Consider the following 19970-nt stretch of genomic DNA (forward strand, 5'->3'; position numbering starts at 1 on the left):
AGGATCCTACTGGAATTACTGACTGAAACAAAGAGACGTCTCCAAGGCTGAATGTCTCCTGAGCTCAGATTCTCATTATCTGCATGGGCAGTTTTAGGGGCGTTGCCTGTATTTTCTATAGAAAAAAGTTTTAAGCCCCGCAATTCGGTGACTCATAAAAATATCATTTACGGTATACCTGGCTTGTTTCTGCTACACTGAGACAAAAGACAAGTCCCAGGGGTGCAAAGAGGCAAGTGAAGTCACAAAAGAATACAGACATTCCAGACTCAGCCTCCATCTGAGAATCCACATCAGTAATCCCGGGTGAGTTGCACTGTGGTCAGGTTAAAAGGGAAGGGTGCAATTTCTCACTGCTTTCTCAAAACTTCTGTGCTGGAGGCCCCTTCCCAGGCCCCTCAGAAGCATTGCCACCACCAGCAGATGCAGCCTTTGCCTCCGTGGAAGTTTCCTCCTTACAAGACACCAGGAGCACATTTGGGTTCCTGTGAAATCTACCTTGATGTCCTTCTGTGTCTTTTCTCTCCTAAATCCGTGTTTCTCTGTCTGGGCGGAGGAGGTCCTTGGGTTGGGTGGAGGGTCCTGTGCTCATGACCAAGAGGCCCCTGCCAGAAGGTCAGGCAGCTGTCTGCCCCCAGCTTGGAGGGGAGCAAGGGAACCGATAAGATCAATGTGTTTTCCATTGAAAACACTTTCAGGGGATTAAAGAGAAAAAAATAAAAATAAAAATCAACTTGAGGAGCCAGCACAAGGGTGTTCTGCTTTTAAGATTTCTTTCTCCCTCTCCTTTCTCTCCACTTGGTCAGACTGTGGAATTTGAGTGGAAAGGAATGCCAGGGAAGGACAAAATGCAAAGCTCAACCTGTGAATTAAAACAAATCGTTCATGGTAACATTTCCTTTTCCTTAAGTGCATTAAAAATGGGATGCACAGCTAAAGAAAGCCAGAAAAAAAGAACGTGAACTTACAGTTTCTGAAATTGTATTTACCTTTAGTTTTTCCAATGCCAGTATTTCTATTTAGAAATTAAAGTTATGCATTGCAAAACTGCATCAAAATCCAGAAAACTCACTTCCCCATCACTAAACAAATAGGTTTATAAACAGAAAGACACATTAAAAATATTATTCCAGATGATTGCCAAGGTGATAGGAGATAAACTTCAGTCCCTTTAAAAATACACATAGGAAAGGTCAAGAGTGAATGCTTTTAAAATTCTATTTTCTGCTCCACTGCTGATTTAACAGACAGATTTTCAATATGCAGATAAAGGCTGGTCCTCAGTTACAGACATTCCGAGAGGTTAGACCCCGAGTTGCCCTTCTCCTCCTCCCCTGAAGGCGGCTCTCCAGTTCAACTCAGGTTCCTTGAGTCTCAGGCAGGAAGAGCAGCTATAAACTGACCTGCAGGAGGCGCTACTCACATTTCATAAAGCACTTCTTCAGCACTTTAAGGCGGGATAGGGGTTGTGTTTGGTTTTCTTGGGCTCTCCCTTGGCCGCTGACACAGCTTCAGAGCAGATATCATGAGTCCGGAGAACGGCTGTCGTCACAACAGAACCCAAGTCTGCTTTTCTAGATGCTTCCACACTAACAAGGCTCCGGAGGAAGAAAGCACCCTACACTGGCAGGTTCTCCTCAATATCCCCAGGGTGATGGGAAAGCAGAAACTTGAGACAAGTCCTGCCAGCCTTTGGATCATGGGTGGGAGCGTCCCAAAATGACGGCGGCTCGGGATCAGAGGCCCCTTGACCTTCCTCTACCTGCCTGGTCAGGGATGGGGGCTGGCAGGGGGATCCACTTAAGCAAAAAATAACCCTGCAGGATAAATGCTTCTTTGTGAAAACTCTATCCTCTTTCTCTGGGAACTTATTCTTTTCCCCAAAGGTGAAGCAATGGTTGGAAAACATACAGGGATACAGGCCAGGAGACCTTTCTCCTGCAGAAAGACACCGACCCTAACCCCCAGTCTTCCTATGAAGGATGTTTCTGGAGTCACGCACGGGTTGCCCAAACAAATGTGACTGTTGTCTTCTATGAAAAAGTCCTGATCACCCGCTTGTGGCTGATGGGCGGCCTGGGTGGGGCTTCGCCCAGCGCACATGGGGCACGTTCCCGGCTGCTGAGAGACTTGTTGGGCAAGGTGCCCTGGGCAGGGCAGAGGACCTGGCACTGGAGTTTTGGGCCTTATCCTGTCAGGTGCCTCCCACCCCCAGGCCCCTCCTGAGTCCCCGTGACCAAGGTGCCTTCCGTACAGCGGGAGCGGAGCAGTGAAGGACAGACGGCACCTCAGGGTCCCTGGTGACACAAGGGTGCCTGACCATGAACGCACTGATCGCCCTAAACCCCAATCCCTGAAACATCACAAGGTGTTTCTTTCTTCAAGAACTGTCACAGAACTTTAAACGTGACCGTTACTTAAAAATCTGTATGGCTACCTCCTTTCAGGTGTTGCTGCATTTTTATTAAGGATGGTTTTAAGAATCTAACTGATGCTGCTGGCTTGGACTTTGTTCATGAAACAAACACCCACGGAGTTAGGAGCTGAGGTGTTCAGGCCGCCTGGGGTGACAGCTGGGTGGAGACCCGACAGCACTGCCTGCAGACCCTTCCCCCGGAGCTGCAGGCTCAGGAAAGGCAGTGGAGAGTAGAACCAAGCGGAGGGCATGTGGGGTCCTCCTGGTGGGGGGACAAGAGGACAGCAGCCCCGAAGCTCTGCCTTCCCCACGCCTTCCATACTTGGGGACAACTTCCCGAGTGGAAATGCACTCAGGAGACAGGGCAAGCACCTGAGTTTGTTGTTAACCTCGGGGGCCATCAGAAGGAGCAGAACAGGGGCTTCCCTGGTGGCGCAGTGGTTAAGAATCCGCCTGCCAGTGCAGGGGACACGGGTTTGAGCCCTGGCCCGGGGAGATGCCACATGCCGCGGAGCAACTAAGTCCATGTGCCACAGCTACTAAGCCTGAGCTCTAGAGCCCGTGAGCCACAGCTACTGAGCCTGCGTGCCACAACTACTGAAGCCCATGCACCTAGAGCCCGTGCTCCGCAACAAGAGAAGTCACCGCAGTGAGAAGCTCGTGCAGCACAACGAAGAGTAGCCCCCGCTCGCCGCAACTAGAGAAAGCCCGCGTGCGGCAACAAAGACTCAACACAGTCAAAAATATATTAATTAATTTTAAAAAAGAAAAAAAAAGGGCGGGGGGGCAGAGCAGGTGTGGCCTGTGACGTTCCTGCTCCTCCAGCCAGAGCTGGGCCCGGGGTCTCTGGAAGGAAGCCCAGAGCCTGGTCACAGAGCTGCCTGGGGAAGCAGGGCCTGCGGGACGGCACAGAGGGGGACGGACGTTCCAGTGTGTGGACTGTTTTAATGTTTACTACATGCCTACAAGACTAGCATGAAAACATTAAATAAAATAAACACACTGGATTACAATTTAAGCTATTAAAGTGGATACTTAATAGTACAAATTCATAGAAAAACATGGCAATCAAGAGGGGGCCTTCTGTGAATGCAAAGGGCAGGTGGGGTTGAGGTTCGCTTCTGCCCCCATTCTCCTCCCCTTTTGAGTTTCGTCAGTTGAACACTCACAGTTTAGGGTGAGATTATCTCAGAGCAGCAATCAATGGCTATTTGTTAGGAAAAAATAATATTCTTAAAGATGACATAAAAAGTGAAAAAGAAAAAATGGCGGGCACTAGATTCAGTTCCAGATGGCGGAAGGCAGTTAACATGCTCACCTCCTCTTCCTCCTAAATCTCCACTGAAATGGACCAGGAGGGGGACAACGGGGGAGGCTGCCTGGAGAGTGGACATCTGACCTGAAGGCAGTGCGGCTGGGAGAACAGAGGTGGCAGGCGCCCAGGGCAGGGCAGGCTCCCTGGCTGCAGGGAGCACGCCTCTCCCTGGAGGCTGGTACACAGCCGACAACCCAGTTTGGCACCCAGGGGGTCCGGGGTGAGGCCGTGCCCTTTGAGAACCACTGGTCTGGGGATCAGCCCGCCAGGCATCCACTCTCCCGTCCCCCAGGGCACAGCCCCGGACAGGTGCAAGGCAGCATCACCTTTCCCAGCAGGACAGCAGAGGCCCCTAAGGCAGGAAGCCCCCATCCTAAAGCCCTCCACAAATGCCCAAAGTCCCTCGTAAACGCAAGCAGCTGCTTCCATTTTTATAAAACTGAATCAACCATCTCTCACCACCACTCTTCACTCACAATTCTTTGTCTACATCGTTAGAACTGTTCAGCTGTGCTGAGCAAACTGATTGCAATACAGTGACGGCACTTTAATTCATAAAAATAATCCGAGCATACGAAGACAGAAATGTCACGCTATAAAAGTAGGTCTTCCTTAAAATTCTCTTTAGAGGCAAGAAAAGGAACCTCATGTTTGTTTCACAATCACAACAAGCACACTGAATTTCTCTGAGAAAGTGTCAGGCAAATTATGGAAAAAAGAGAGGGAAGTGTTTAGGTTAATGGCTCTGCCTTAGTTTCCAAAGTCCCCTAAATTCCTAGAACACTCTTCAGGGAGACCTCTGTGGCATCGTTGGCCCTGGTCAGGCAGGTTGATTAGACTCCCATTCACGATCCACTGTACTATGGTTCTAGGAATGCTATTTGTAAAGAACTGAGCACGTTCCAGGTGGGCACAGGCGACTTAATCAGGCCCGTGTCACAGAACCTCCCACCATTACTATCACCCACCTGCCACTTGTTTATTCATTTATTTATTTTTGGTCAAAGCATTTTGTTTTAGCATCGTTAGAAAATATCCAGGAAAGAATCTGACCAAACTGGAAAAGTATTTGCTTCTATTTTGGGGTGGGGGTGGGGTATTATTGTGCTCTTGAATTCCATCAGCTTTACAAGGCAGCCTTTCCACACATCTCGCACTTACTTCTGGAGATAAGGGGCCTGGGCAGTAAAAAGAACTCCGTTCGAAGCCCACGGCATGAATGGAGAGCTGTCCTCCTGAGTGCCGACTGCAGACAGGACGGCCTTTGCGTCCTGGCCCTTGTTGCTCACGGTGGGACCACAGCGCCCTCTCACGGCGCCACGCTGCTCATTCCACTCCAGGCACAAACCCCTTCAGGTCTCCACCAACACCATAAATTTGTGAGTTACGCCGTCACATCCTCTCTTAAAAAACAAAGTAAGCAATGTGACCAAGTATTCTCAGGGGGGTGGGGGTGGGGGATTACAGCCTGAAGTGTCACCTCCAGGCTGATTTGTGCTCGGAAGGAAAAGCTGGGGCCTCCCAGGGAGGTGCAGGGGACAAGATGTCCGTTAAGGTCACTAGCCACGCTGCTCTACAATCTCCTCCCGGCCACCGCCCGCTCCTCCGCCCCCGAGTCATGTGAGCGGCTGCAGGAACAGAGGGCCAGGCCCAGGCCAGGCTGCCTGCCGCGTGCGGGACCCAGCCAGGATGCCAGGACCCCTGTGTCTCCTGGGTGCACAGGCTGACGCCAGACTAAAGCCCCACACAACTACAGGTTCAAATGTTTACCTACCTTTGTGCGTGCGTGCGTGTGTGTGTGTGTGTGTTTGATGTTCTGCCCGGGGACCAAAAACTAAATTTAACCACAGCTTAAAATTGTTTCACCCTCTGAGAGTGACGCAGCACGACAGGCAAGCTCAGGCCTGTGTGTTAAATTCAGGACCGGATGCTGCCATTAAGCTCCATGCATCCTCGTGGGCAAGGAACGGCAGCCGACAGCCAATGTCAGGTGCCACCTACCCTCCACCAATTAAGAACACTTCAAACTGTTGAGGTTAAAAAAATGCTTTGAATCCTGTGAGAAATCTATTCACTAGGCAGATGACCCCCAAACTGCGTCTGCTGACCTGCTCTCTCCCTTACCCCCTTTCACTCCGCAACCCTCCCCAAGCCCGTCGTTAGTGGGAAACGCTCACCGGTCTCACCGCCACCCACAGGAAGCAGAATCCAACCACCGGCCACGCCCTTCCTCACTGACCTCGCTGCCTCAAGCAGCTCAGGGGCCAGCTGCCTGCCTTCTTGCCTCCCTGACTCGGGCAAGATAGCAGGAGCCAAGGTGCTTGGCCACCACCTCCTGCCCTACCTGGCGTTTCTCCCTCCCCCTCCCCCAAGCAGCTGCAAATTACACGACCTGCCAAGTGAGGGAGGCTATCTTCCTCCCCAGGTGACCATGTGCTTTAACTAACCTCCAAACTCAATCAGCTTCCTAGCTTGTGTCCCCACCTTGCCTGAACTCGACTTCCGCCTGTAAAGGATCCCTGCCACCTCCACTTGGATGTCTCACGTCCCAGACACACGCCTAGGACGTGTGACTCCTACCACCAATCCCGGAGCTCCTGTCCCCAAGCCCAGGTGCCGCGGCAACCCTGATTCCTATCTGCCCATCACCCCCAGTTCACGAACTCAGCACTGATCCCACCTCCACGACCCGTGTGGCATCCATCCACCCCGATGTCTGCACGGCCACCAGCGTCCACCCCCAGCCTCCTGACACGTCTGCTTCCCGCCCCGCCCTTCTCCTGCCCTCCGTCACAGAACAGCCCCCGTGAACCGTGACATCTGCTCCAATCCCCCTAGGAGCGTGACCGAGCCCAGGGCTGCGCAGGCCCCAGCGACTGGCAGTTACCTGTGTCACTGAACGAAGGACGCTGGCCCACTTACACAGCATGTTCTGGCCATAGCGGCCTCCTGCCCACACGCGGCAGGCTCCTCCCCTCCCGGAGCTGGCGCACCTGTCTGGGAGGGACGCGTTCCAGGGTCCCCTCCTTTCAAGGTGAGCTCCCTTCTCTCGGGTCCAGGCTCACGTGTTGCTTCCTTGGAGGGACCCTCCTTGACTAACAGAGAGAGAGGCGTCTCCCTGCTACTCTTCCGCAGGCAGATCGCTACATCTCCCTCACTGCACTTAAATCCCAAATTTGGACTGTTGATTTATTGGGGTGACTGTGTAGGGTTCTCTCAACAGATCACAGGCCTTTGAGAACCTGGCCGTGACTTTCTTCACCAGCTCCTCCCAGCAAGGCCCTGGCACAGAGCACAGGCCCAAGAGACAGAGGTAGAAAGAGGGAACACACCACCAAAAAGCATCCAAAGGGCAAGGCAGAGTTGTTTACAAATCTGTTTGTTATAATTACTTAAAAAACAGGAGGAAGAAGTAACAAAATACTTGTCAAATGTGATTTTTAAAGGGTAGCAACTGTAGCTAAACAAAGACATCCAATATGGAGGGCCAACCAGCACCTATCTGGTATCTGCTCTCACTAAGGGCACCTGGGAGGACATCCGGGCAATCCAGCATGCCTCCGTCCGTCCAGGAGGGAGGTCCCTCTGGCAGGCCGCTCACCGCTGTCTTTGGTTGGCACCGACTATTTGCTTCATCTTCGGCTGGAACAGAAGTAAGACCAAGTGTCACTCTTTACTGACCAGGACAATCGTGTGCATGGCTTACTTTTATTTTTTATTATAAAAAACACATACAAGAGTTTTAAGAAATGATGAATATAAGACAAATCAGGACCACGGTGAGTTATTAAACCCAGTTTCTATGTACAAATACTAAAATTCCGAAAGTGGAATATCATCAAATGTGAGACACATTATAGGCTGTCCATATATACACGGCACATGAAGAGACCTGCCCGCACTCGGCTGCGTCTGTATGTACACGGCGAGGTACAAACACCCGCGGTGACCTCTATCCTCAGCTCTCCTTTTCCTGATACAGTTAAATATTTGCAAGGAACTTTAGAGACCTGAAGAAATGCACTGAAGTTCTCAAGGCTCTCCCTGTTTATCTACTCTGGTCAGCTGCGCTCCATACCTTGAGAGGAGCTCCGGAGCCCGTCTCCAGCTAAGACAGTGGCAGAGGCTTCCAGGAGCACTGTTTTAGCCTCCTCATCTTTTCCTAGTCAGTCATTTGGGCACAAAGTCCAAAATTGGCTCAGGAACCAAATCAATGCTTTTACATTATATTCATTACAAAATGCCACTCAATTTTTAAAAGCGACTAAAAGGACACTTTCTGCAGCAAAAAAGGGCTAAGTTCAAGTTTTTGTTGTTTGACCAAGACACAACAAATTACAATCCATGTCATGTGATCACAGCAGCCATAAGTGAAATGTGTGCGGTTTAGGGAAAGCAGCCACTGCTTCCTTCTCCGCCCCCAGCACTTGTATCTCCCTGACGTCTCTCTCGGGAACCTCGGATGGCACCCTGGAAGCTGACTGATCTATCTGCACTCGAGCGACGGGAAGGCACTTCTCCGGGCACAGCATGGGGCAGTCAGCCACGCTCCTCCGTACACAGAGCGCTGACCTCCTCCAGGGAGCTAAGCACTGCGGAGGGGACACGCTGAGAGGTCTCTGTGCGCCAGGCTTCCAGGATCTTGGAGATCTCCGCTGGGTTACTGGGACTCAAGTCACACAGAGCGTACACGGCTGCCAGTTGGATACCCCACGGTATGTCTGAAAAGAATTTCCACATCAGTCATCACACAAGAAGATCTTCGTTATGCAAAATGTTAATGTTGTTGATCTAATAAAAGACTATTCAACAAATACTGTCTTCCAGCAATGAAAAGTAAATATTAAAAAAAAAAAACAACACACAATGAAAAAGTTCATTTAAATCCCTTCTGCAAATGGAAAACAAAAACAAAAACAAAGCAAAACGCTGCACAGCTCTCTACAGGTTCCTGGCGCTGCCTGTACCCAGAGGATGGCGAGCCGGAGTAGGGGCACGGGACCTGAAGCGCCCGCCCTCTCACGATCAGTGCAAAGCTTTCCAAAGTGGTCCTGGAAGGATCACACCCTCATGTTTAAGTTTTAGTAAAATGTGGATCCCAAAGCATTTGTCAAATAAATGACTCCATTATACCCCCTGGAAGTGTTTATAAGTGGACTTTGGAAATGAAAAACATGATGACATGAGAGCAAGTGAAAAACTAATTTTTTGTATGTAGTAGAGCATATACTAGACTCTTACACACTAGATTATAGTATATGACTATGGATCACGGCATTTAATTGTAGACTATAGCTAGGTTAGAGACTACGGTGTACTAGAGTTCTCATTAAGTATACGTTTATTTAGGAGTTATTTAATTCAAATTTAATTTAGTTCAATTTTAGTTAAATTCACTTCAATCATTTAGTTAAAAAATTTAGGGGTTATCTCATTAAAACTTATTATTAACTATATACTGTTAGTGATGCAATGCCCAATAGGGCAAACTACTACTATTTAAAAATAAATATCACAAAACCCACACATTCAAATGTTAATGCTGTAGATGTAGATAGTACTACAGCAGCTTTAAAATTACATTCCCCGGGCTTCCCTGGTGGCGCCGTGGTTAACAATCCGCCTGCTCATGCAGGGGACACGGGTTCGATCCCTGGTCTGGGAAGATCCCACATCCTGCAGAGCCACTAAGCCCGTGAGCCACAACTACTGAGCCTGTGCTCTAGAGCCCGCGAGTCACAACTACTGAGCCCCCGAGACACAGCTACTGAAGCCCGCGCACCTAGAGCCCATGCTCCGCAACAAGAGAAGCCACCGCAATGAGAAGCGCGCGCACCGCAACAAAGAGTAGCCCCCGCTCGCCGCAACCAGAGAAAGCCCGCGTGCAGCAATGAAGACCCAACACAGCCAAAAATAAAAAATTAAAATTAGAAAAAAAATTTTAAAAATATGTTCCCTTTATCTACATGGTAATTAGAGAAGCATAGAGAAGGGCACATAGTAAAGACTTAAAAAAAGTCAAAGAGTAAGAGTTTTACACAGGGATTTAAAAATAATTATAAGAGCATGTGCACTGTGTAGGCTCTGGACTCGGGCAGCCTGGCTGTGACCTGGTGGAGCTAACCAGCGCCAGGCCTCCAGCAAAGTATGCTTCTTGCAGGGCGTTAGCTTCCTGTGCACAGAACGAAATCAATGTTCAAGCCCTGGAGGGCCATCCCCAGAAGGCCACCTTGGGGACCCCGTGCTGCTCTGTGGGACAGGGCCTAACCCAGAGCAAGCCCAGCGCAAGGCCCTCTCGCTCCTCCCGGCAGGAGGGCCACGCTGTTGCTAGGAAATGCCCACCCGGCATCTGTGGCGAGAAAGCCCGTCGGCCACTCCCTGGCTACTCTCTGATGACAACACACAGTCTAGACGGTAAGAGTACATTTTCAGGGCCATTACCTCAGCAGCTACTCTAAAATCAAAGACGACAAAGAAGTTCTCATTAGCTCAACCTGCCACGCCTCACCCTGAAAGCGGAGGACAACCTACACGTTAAGATCAACTCGGATGTAAATTTCAGATGTCATCGTGTGTTTCCGATGGAAACTGTATAACTGCATTACTCCTTTTTTTTTGTTTTAATTTTTTTTTTATTGGAGTAAAATCGCTTTACAATGTTGTGTTAGTTTCTGCTGTACAATGAAGTGAGTCAGCTATATGTATACATGTATCCCCTCCCACCCCCTCATTACACCCATCCAGGTCATCACAGAGCCCCGAGCTGAGCTTCCTATGCTTCACAGAATGCTCTCACTAGCTATTTCATACATGGTAGTGTATATATGTCATTCCTAATCTCCCAATTTGTCCCACCCTCTCCTTCCCAGGTCCACATGTCCGTTCTCTACGTCTGCGTCTCTATTCCTGCCCTGCAAATAGGTTCATCTGTACCATTTTTCTGGATTCCACATATATGCATTAATATATGACATTTGTTTTTCTCCTTCTGACTTACTTCACTCTGTATGACAGACTCTAGGTCCATCTACATCTCTACAAACGACCCATTTTTGTTCGTTTTTATGGCTAATATTCCATTGTATACATATACATGTACCACATCTTCTTTATCCATTCATCTGTCATTGGACATTTACGTGGTTCCATGTCCTGGCTATTGTAAATAGTGCTGCGGTGAACACTGTGGTGCATGTGTCTTTTTGAATTATGGTTTTCTCTGGGTATATGCCCAATAGTGGGATTGCTGGGTCGTATGGTAGTTCTATTTTTAGTTTTTTAAGGAACCTCCATATTGTTTCTCCATAGTGGCTGTATCAATTTACATTCCCACCAACAGTGCAAGAGGGTTCCCTTTTCTCCACACCCTCTCCAGCATTTACTGTTTGTAGATTTTTCTTTTAATATATTTATTTATTTTTGGCTGTGTTGGGTCTTCGTTTCTGTGCGAGGGCTTCCTCTAGTTGTGGCAAGTGGGGGCCACTCTTCATCGCGGTGCATGGGCCTCTCACTGTCGCGGCCTCTCTTGTTGAGGAGCACAGGCTCCAGACGCGCAGGCTCAGTAGTTGTGGCTCACAGGCCTAGTTGTTCCGCGGCATGTGGGATCTTCCCAGACCAGGGCTCGAACCTGTGTCCCCTGCATTGGCAGGCAGATTCTCAACCACTGCGCCACCAGGAAAGCCCTGTTTGTAGATTTTTTGATGATGGCCACTCTGATCAGTGTGAGGTGATACCTCATTGTAGTTTTGATTTGCATTTCTCTAATAATTAGTGATGTTGAGCATCCTTTCATGTGCTCCTTGGTCATCTGTATGTCCTCCTTGGAGAGATGTCTATTTAGATCTTCTGCCCGTTTTTTGATTGGGTTGTTTTTTGATATTGAGCTGCATGAGCTGTTTGTAGATTAATCTTTTGTCTGCTGCTTCATTTGCAAATATTTTCTCCCATTCTGAGGGTTGTCTTTTTGTCTTATTTATGGTTTCCTTTGCTGTGCAAAAGTTTTTAAGTTTCATTACGTCCCATTTGTTTAGTTTTGTTTTTATTTTCATTACTCCAGGAGGTGGGTCAAAAAAGATCTTGCTGTGGTTTATGTTTATGTCAAAGAGTGTTTTTCCTACATTTTCCTCTAACAGTTTTATAGTGTCTGGTCTTACATTTAGAACAAAAAATTTTACAGTTTGTATAGAAACACAAAAAACCGTGAACAGCCAGAGCAATCTTGAGAAAAAAATGGAGCTGGAGGAATCAGGCTCCCCAACTTCAGACTATGCAACAAAGCTACAGTAATCAAGACAGTATGGTACTGGCACAAAAACAGAAATATAGATCAATGGAATAGGATAGAAAGCCCAGAGATAAATCCACATACATATGGTCACCTAATTTCTGAAAAAGGATGCATTACTCCTTGATTGCATAACATTCAAATAAAAGTAAGACTCATCGCTTCAAAGGGTTACTTTTGAGTTTTAATCTCTTCCCACAAAGGAATAAGAATATAAAATTACATGCTCTGAGGTATACAAATGAAAAGGAAACCACCACTATGAAGACCGGATCACAAAAAGCCTCCAGTTTCCAAGTTCTCTGGGGATGCTAAGTACTCAGTGATACCCAGGCCACACTGGGGTCGCTGCTTCACACGTGTGACTGCACTTGGTCATCACAACACAACTTCAGCCAGGCCTCTGCAGGCAGCTGAGGTTGAGTCACTGGTCGGAGGTCACAGGGCAGCATGAAGATAGTACCGACAGTTTCTGAGACAGAACGTCAGCACCAGGACGATAAGAGAGTTTCCTCTTCCTTAGGGATGCGCTGCCCAACAGGGCGAGCGGCTACCACTGAAACAACAGGAAACCCACACACGTTCAAATGCCAGTGCTGAGAACGCAGGCAGAGTGTGGCTCCATGATCAAACTCCTCACCCCCAAGCACTGAGAGATGCACAGAGCATGGCACATAGTAAGAACTCAAAACAGAATTAATAAGAGGAATGCAAATGATTTAAAAATAATTATAATAAAAGTTTTACCTTCATCCTGGGCATGCTGTATAAACATACCAATGACTGCACTAATATTTTTCACAGCTGATGGAAACCCTTCCTTCAAACCCAACTGGCCTAAACGACCTAGGGGAAAAAAACAAAATGTAAACAATCTGTGGTTAAATGTTAACTTTTCATAAGAATTTAAAACTTACGTTTTCTTTCGTTTAACATGTACATTAAGCTTCAGGATCCTGAACTGAAGTTAGATGGGTACCTATTCTTAAATGAAAACAAATTAAACAGTAAAGCATCAGGACTCAATACAGCACCATCCGTCCCAGGGTGGGGGGCTGTTTTGACTGAATGATTCGTCAGCTCTTCTGTTACTCACACATACAGATGATACACAGATATACAATGTGTTGCTTTCCCAGTTTTCATATAATAAATGGAGTTTAGCAGAATGAATGGTTTTAGCAGGCTCAGTGTGAAATGACTAACTTCTGTGGGTTAACGGACTAAATATAAGACAGAGTTTGCTGTTACAACGTAGTTGTCTAACACAACCTCCGTTCTCACGTAGAGCAGCAGCTCCCAAGTGTGCTCTACTAAACCCCCAGGGTCCTCAAGGTCAAAACTTTGCGTTCCCAACGACACTAAGAAGTGATGTGTTTTCCTTCCAGTGCTGAGATGTGGCCTGACAGTGCAAAGGCAGTGGTGATCAAACTAATGGACCCTCAGCACCCGTCAGGGCAGTGACATGGGGGTCACTGTCCATGACCAGGAGCTCACAGTCGGAAAAGCTAACTCACTCAGAACGTCCTTCATGAAACGGTAACAATGATTCTTATGAAATCTAGACCCCTAAGCACACGGCTCTGCGATCTTCCGCGGATGGGACAGGAAGGGCACGTGAAGCACACCCCTGGCACCTCGGCACCCCGACTCTCTCCAGGAAAAGCACCTGTGCAGCTGCTTCAGCTGGGAGGGGAACTGGGTGCTTTCTCCACCCACTTTTCACTGAAAGAACCACTGACAAACTATGGCTATTTAGACTGAGACAGACATTTTCTCAAAAATGAGTAAAGTGAACCTGTCACTGCAAGGAAACTTATCATTGTTGTCAGTGATAAAATTTGAGCTCTTAAGCAAAATTAGAATTTTGGAAAAACTTCCATCACCTACCCTAAGCTTGACAGCTTCAAGTACTTCAGATTTCTCTGATGAGATCAGTGATGATATTAATGTCTGTTTTCTTAATATTGTTGACATTTGGAAGATCTGTACAAATCAGTATTTTCCAAGTGAGCAGTACATGTTACAAAATCATGAATGGGCAAAAAAGATCCCTTCATCAAGTAAGGTGGACCAAGGGACTCTGGTGCAACAGAGAAGCAAAGTTCACTGATGAGGTTTCAGATTTCACACTGAAACTAGCCTTTAAGAAATCATCACTTGTTGAGTTCCACTGCAGTGTCAAAGAAGAATATCCACAATTACTTGAACGGGCTATTAAAATACTCCTTTAATCAACTACACATCTGTATGAGACTGGACTTTCTCCAAATACTTCAACCAAAACAACAAACAGCCAGAGACTGAATGCAGAGCAGCTATGGGAAACCCACTCTTCTATGAATCTAGACAGTGAAGAGGTTTGCAGCAAGATAATGTTCCATTCTGCACACTCTTATTTTTGTTTGTTTTGGAAATAGTTATTTTTCATTAAAAATATCATTTATATTAACATTAGTTTATTACTATTAATCTTAAGTGAATAGTAAACATTTTTTTAAACTCCTAGTTTTAATTTCTAGTACAATAATTGACACATAAAACCTGGAGTGACAAAACCTCTTTGGGGGTCTCACTAGGGGGCTAAACAGGACAACACTCCTCGCCTAGTCGCCACCCATCCGGACCCTCCTTTATTCCAATGGTCCTGTGGAAACCAGCTTGCTTCAAAGCGGAAGCCTCTGTGCCTCCCTCACGGCCAGGCCTCATGTCCTTTTGGCCCTGCTGTTACACAGGAGGAGGATTCTGGGACATACCTTGGATGCCGTCTTACCCTAGTCCTCTTCCTGTGCTCTTATGACAACATTATCCTGCATGCTCCCTGTTTTGTGTCCATGTTCTCTCTCAATAGTACAAACAGCCCACAGGCTTAGATGTGACCCAGTCCATCAGCCTCATCTCTGTGTTGAATATGGAGAAACTGAGGCAAGGGACACTAAAGGGACTTTATTACTTTGTATCCCCTATAGGAACTAGCTTAGCGCTAGTTACACGCACCCTAAATGCTGTGATAGACAGCAGACATTCAGTAAACTCCTACTGATCAATGACTCCCCGGTTAATTCCTAATCCAGGATGAAACTGTAAACATATGGATAATCCCTTAGGAAGTCTTTCACAGGTTGAAAAGTAATGTACTTCAGAGCTCAGAAATTTCAAAGTACTGAGCACTCTTAGACATCTTGTAATTAGATCAAAGTGCTAATAACTGCATGTCACCAGACCTGTCCTCTGAGACAATCTATCGGGAGCATTCAATGCATGACTATTAGCAGAGAAAGGGACCGTGTGCGTGCCTAGCACAGCTATGGGATTATCTGGCCATGGGATATGCATGTGTTTCCAGATAATACATGACTGCATTATAATGGGTCCCTTTCTTTTAATTAAAAATGCTTAATGAAGTGCATTGTATAAAGCTTTATATAAGTTAACAGAACAAATCAGAGATAAAATAAGAGGAAATCATGAGTCTGAGGTATATGGTTTGGGGGAAAAGGCTTACATATATGATGACTTGACAAAGATGATGGACAAATTTGCTAAATAGACGGGAAGAAAAGTCCCTCTACAGAAGGAAGGTGAGTGAGTCCAGGGCAGTTCAGCCAACATATTAAAATTCAAGTAAGAAATGTGGAGTCGATCTCAGTGTCAAAGACAACACGCTCCCCACTCACGGAAGCCTGAGAAGGAGAGTTTGCCGGCCTTAGGGAAGGTGAGACCCAGTCTACAGGGCAGGGATCAGAGCAAGATAGTTACCCAGGGCTTTCAGTCAAGATTTCAGATGCAGGTATGTTAAGGAAAGGATGAGTTAAGACAATTGCAAAGAAAAGCTGAAAGACAAGGTGAGACATTGGACAGAAATCAACCAAGTACTGGCTATTGCAGCCTGATGTGCAAAAACCTGACGTGAGAAACAGTGTTATCCTAGCTTCTAGGCTCTGCTAAAACCAGGTGGGCCATTTCAGAATTTAAAGCTCTTTGGGGGGCAAAATGGGGTATTCTATACCTTCATACTCCGCTGCGTCTCGTGGCAGGCAGACTCCCGTCCCCACTCTGCCCCCTTCCCACCCAAGGACCTCAGACAGGGGCTCACCGCCCCCCTACCTCCTGCCCCCGCAAAGAGGCCCTGACTCCGCCAGGACACGAGCCGCCTGGAGCAGGCTCTCCCCCCAGTCCTCCACGTCCCCAGGGGTCCAGAGAGATCCAAATGTTCCACAAAACACTCTTTAATCCATTATTGTTAAGGTAGGTTAGAGAAACCCCATTTAATAATCACATGCAAGCATTTCATTTGCTAACAGGGGTGTTCATACCCCAACCCAACATCAGATAACACTGAACCATTTTGCCAGATAGCCTGTTTTTATTTCCCATGGGGTAAAAATCCAATTAGGATTTACAAATCTGAAGTTAAGAATACAGACAATTCCTTTATTTTATGAATGCCTACTGTGTGACTTCATTTATTATTAAGAAAGCACAGCCAACCAAGTTAATTATTTGCTAAATTCTTTAGTAAATGTCAGCTTCAGAAACTGCAAGAAGCTTCTCCAGCAGAGTTTCTTCTTAGAAACGGTTCAAACTCCAACTCAGACGGGTGTGCGGGAAGGGAAGCACACACCCACCCCTAAAGCCGCCTCTCAGGATTCCGCCCTGCTTCCATCTTCCCCCTCGGCCCACCCCTGCTCGCCGGGACCCCAGCCCCTGCTTTGCTGGGGGGTGGGGGTGGGGGTGGGGGGAGCCTTCAGCGCCAACAGACTCCCAGCAAAACTCAGCCCCGGTTCTCCGGGGACAGCCCAGCGGTCCCTCTCATCCTCCCCACACCAGGCTTTTCACTCACAGGGGCTCGGCCTGCCCTGGTCCACCCGCGGACCTCAGCAGGGTTTGCCAGTCCCGAGTCTGCTCTCATGTTTGACATTACACTTCCTTTCTAATTAGCCATCCTCTCAACTAAACTTATTTACTTATACATTATAATTTTATTATGCAGTATTGTCAACTATATATTAATGATACATTATTCCCATGACACACATCATTGTATTACACCACTCCCAATTATGTAAATATACATATATTACTCTAAATAATATATATTATCAAATGTTATAAATTATTTTCTCAAAAGCCATATTTTAAAGATTTAAAGAATAAATTAGTCTGAGTTTGACTAAAACTACCAATCAGGTTTTCTCCCTACAATTGTACATCCTTGTTTTTAGATAAACTATGACCATATTCTTCTTAATTCACAAATGAGTTACTTTTTAAGGTATGTATTCGAAAGTATTTCTATAATCTTGTGCAGGTTTGTCTGGAGGCTGAGAATTTGTAATTTTAAAAAAGCTTTTCAGGCAGTCTGGACAATCAACCAAAGCTGATAAAAGCTAACTGAGGAGGAGAGTGACATGTGAGGCCGACCCTCCATCACAGATGCTTCTCAGAGCAGGATGGGGTCAACCACCAGAAACACATCCTCCCACTCTCTCTTCCCATCCTGTTACAGTCAGTAAGTACACAAAGAAACAACCACTGCAATGATAACAGCAAAGATCACACCATATTTTATAAGTGTGACTTCAAAAGTCTGTTCTTCAGCAAATTCCACAGATTCTTCATCTAGGTCAACATGTAAGCATTTACAGACCTAACACCTTTCCTAATTTCTTAAATTCTCAAAAAGCTTTCTCAATTTGGAATGAATTAGTTCAAAGTATGAACACATTCTTTCTTGAACCCATAAGAGAAGCTGCTACCAAAACCAGAATTTCCAGACACACACATGCCACCAGCTGACGGCTGAAAATGAGGTCACTGGCCCTTCTGTGTCCTTGCTGCTCCCACTTGGGACAGACAGTGGTCCTCAGGGCACTGGACCTGAGGCATTCAGGGAAGTCCCCCACTGGGCAGGTTAGTCATCTCCACTTCCACACTTTCATGCTTTCATGTTCTGTATCTTAACTCCAAGTGTATGCTAGGTTATTTCCAGTGAAAACTGTTAGATGTCCACCTTGAAAACCAGGTTTTTGTCAAGACCCAGTTTATATATTTATTTACTACAATGTTCCTATGTTTGCATGTAAAATGTGCACAGTGCAGGAATGCAGATACGGTAACAAAATTAGTCAGGGATATTGTATTTCTTACTGTGGTCTATTTATAAGACTGACTTACGTGATTTAAAAATTCTCAAACCTATTTCAAATGGTTTTATCTTGGAGTTTTAATTAATTAAACGGCAAAGATACTTAAAAGTCATGATAACTATCTCCAAGGATCTAAAGGGCCCTGACACGGAAACAGGCTGAACCTTGTTTTGTCAGCCCCCAAGCAATCAACACATGGCAGACAGAGGAGCCACTTCAAAGTAAAGAGAGCCTCTTCTAATAATGAACAGACCTCATCGCTGATCATGACGCCTGGACTGGAGAGCAGTGTGTCAGAGATGGGGCAAGAAAAGAAAAAATCAGTAAAAATAAAAAATAAAGATGTGTGGGTGAAAGGGAGGGGCAGAACTAAATGGCAACTGAGGTCCCCTTTAGATGTGAGATTAAAAAGAATCTGTATTTCACTTAAAAGATTTTTAAACAATGATTTTAATTTGTTTATTCAGCTTACAATTTACAGAAACAAAATAACACTAGTTTCCAATTATAGAAGTACATAGTTATCCTTATTGAGCGAGTACGGAAAAAAAAACTGGGGTGCAAGCAGGGATTAAGTATCCACTTATTTTATAAATCAAATTAACTGTAATTTATAGCAATGTATCCAGCAATGTATCCTGGAGTGTATATGCAAGTGTGTGCATGTGTGTGTATTAAAATTAATATCTGAGAATCAAGAGTTCAATTATAAATAAACTGTACTAACATGAAATACCTTAAATCTGAAAAAGGGGAATAAAATGTTAATTTACAAAGGAAGAGCATGAGTAATGAAAATTAATTTAGTGCAAAAGTACCTACTCTGGTGGCTGTAAAGTCAGTTATTATAGTGAAGTTTCAGTCAAAATATATTATTACACACTTATTCTCTCACCAAGATATCATCAATAACAAGAACACATTTAATACAACAGACAACTCACCAATGAGCCTCAGTATTGACGCTATGATAATATCAGGAATGTATGCAATGTTTGCATGTCCTTTTCTGTATTTTATCCACTTATCCATTACAGGCCACAGCTCCTTACTACAAAATAACAACAACAAATATATACATGTATGTATGTATATGAAAGTATGCTCACCCACCATCGTTCAAATATTAAGAAGAAATTATCTTAAAAATGCTCCACAGGAGACAATTAGTGAAGAGGAGGAACTTTTAAAGATGTAGCATTTTTGGCTAACATGAGAACAGACATTGAAAGCTCACATACTTTCCAACTATTCAGGATCTCTGTGCTTACAGTGGCTTTAAAAAGGCTGCCAACACCCATGCTTGCGTCTTTATTCTATTTAACCCTTTTCACAAGGCTTTAGTGTAGAGATGCTGAACAATGTCCCCAAGTCACAGAACTGGAAGCAGTAGAGTCTGGATTCTCACGTGGACCATCCAGATGTAAGGTGGCACCTGCGTTCTAGAAGCCTAGTTTCCCGGGGTGGAGCAAAGACAAACAGGCTATATTTTGTAAAAAGAACTAAACCAGAGGAAATGAACCACACTTTACATGGATTAAAGAAACTAGATCTACTGATTGAAAACAGTGGCAATTTCTCTTTGCTCTCTCCTTTCAAAAAGGTATTAACTTCTTACATAGTATTTATAATATTAGCAAAGTTAAATACAGACACATGAAAGGAAAATGTACATTAAAAACACATTCTCAGATAACTATCACTCTTTTAATTTGGGGCTTTTCCTCCCACAGACTTCTATGCTTGCATGTATGTAAAAAACACAGTCAAAGTGACGGCAGTGCTTAGGAATCAAGGTCTGGAATC

At 45.8% G+C, this 19970-nt stretch overlaps 1 protein-coding gene across 1 annotated transcript in view; it reads right to left on the minus strand.

Moving 5' to 3' along the window:
- Positions 1–8270: 8270 nt before the first annotated feature.
- The window catches only part of ICE1 (interactor of little elongation complex ELL subunit 1), a gene marked incomplete at both ends in the record, with an annotated part of 58222 nt that continues 46522 nt past the window's right edge, over positions 8271–19970 (minus strand). The window contains 3 exons of the mRNA XM_079703169.1: positions 8271–8452; positions 12763–12861; positions 19109–19215. Of these exons, the coding sequence (XP_079559295.1) occupies positions 8271–8452; positions 12763–12861; positions 19109–19215 (388 nt within the window). The remainder of the gene's footprint in view (positions 8453–12762; positions 12862–19108; positions 19216–19970) is intronic.

The sequence above is a fragment of the Hyperoodon ampullatus genome (genome assembly GCF_949752795.1).
Source record: "Hyperoodon ampullatus genome assembly, chromosome: 4".
In the NCBI taxonomy this organism is placed as follows: Eukaryota; Metazoa; Chordata; class Mammalia; order Artiodactyla; family Ziphiidae; genus Hyperoodon; species Hyperoodon ampullatus.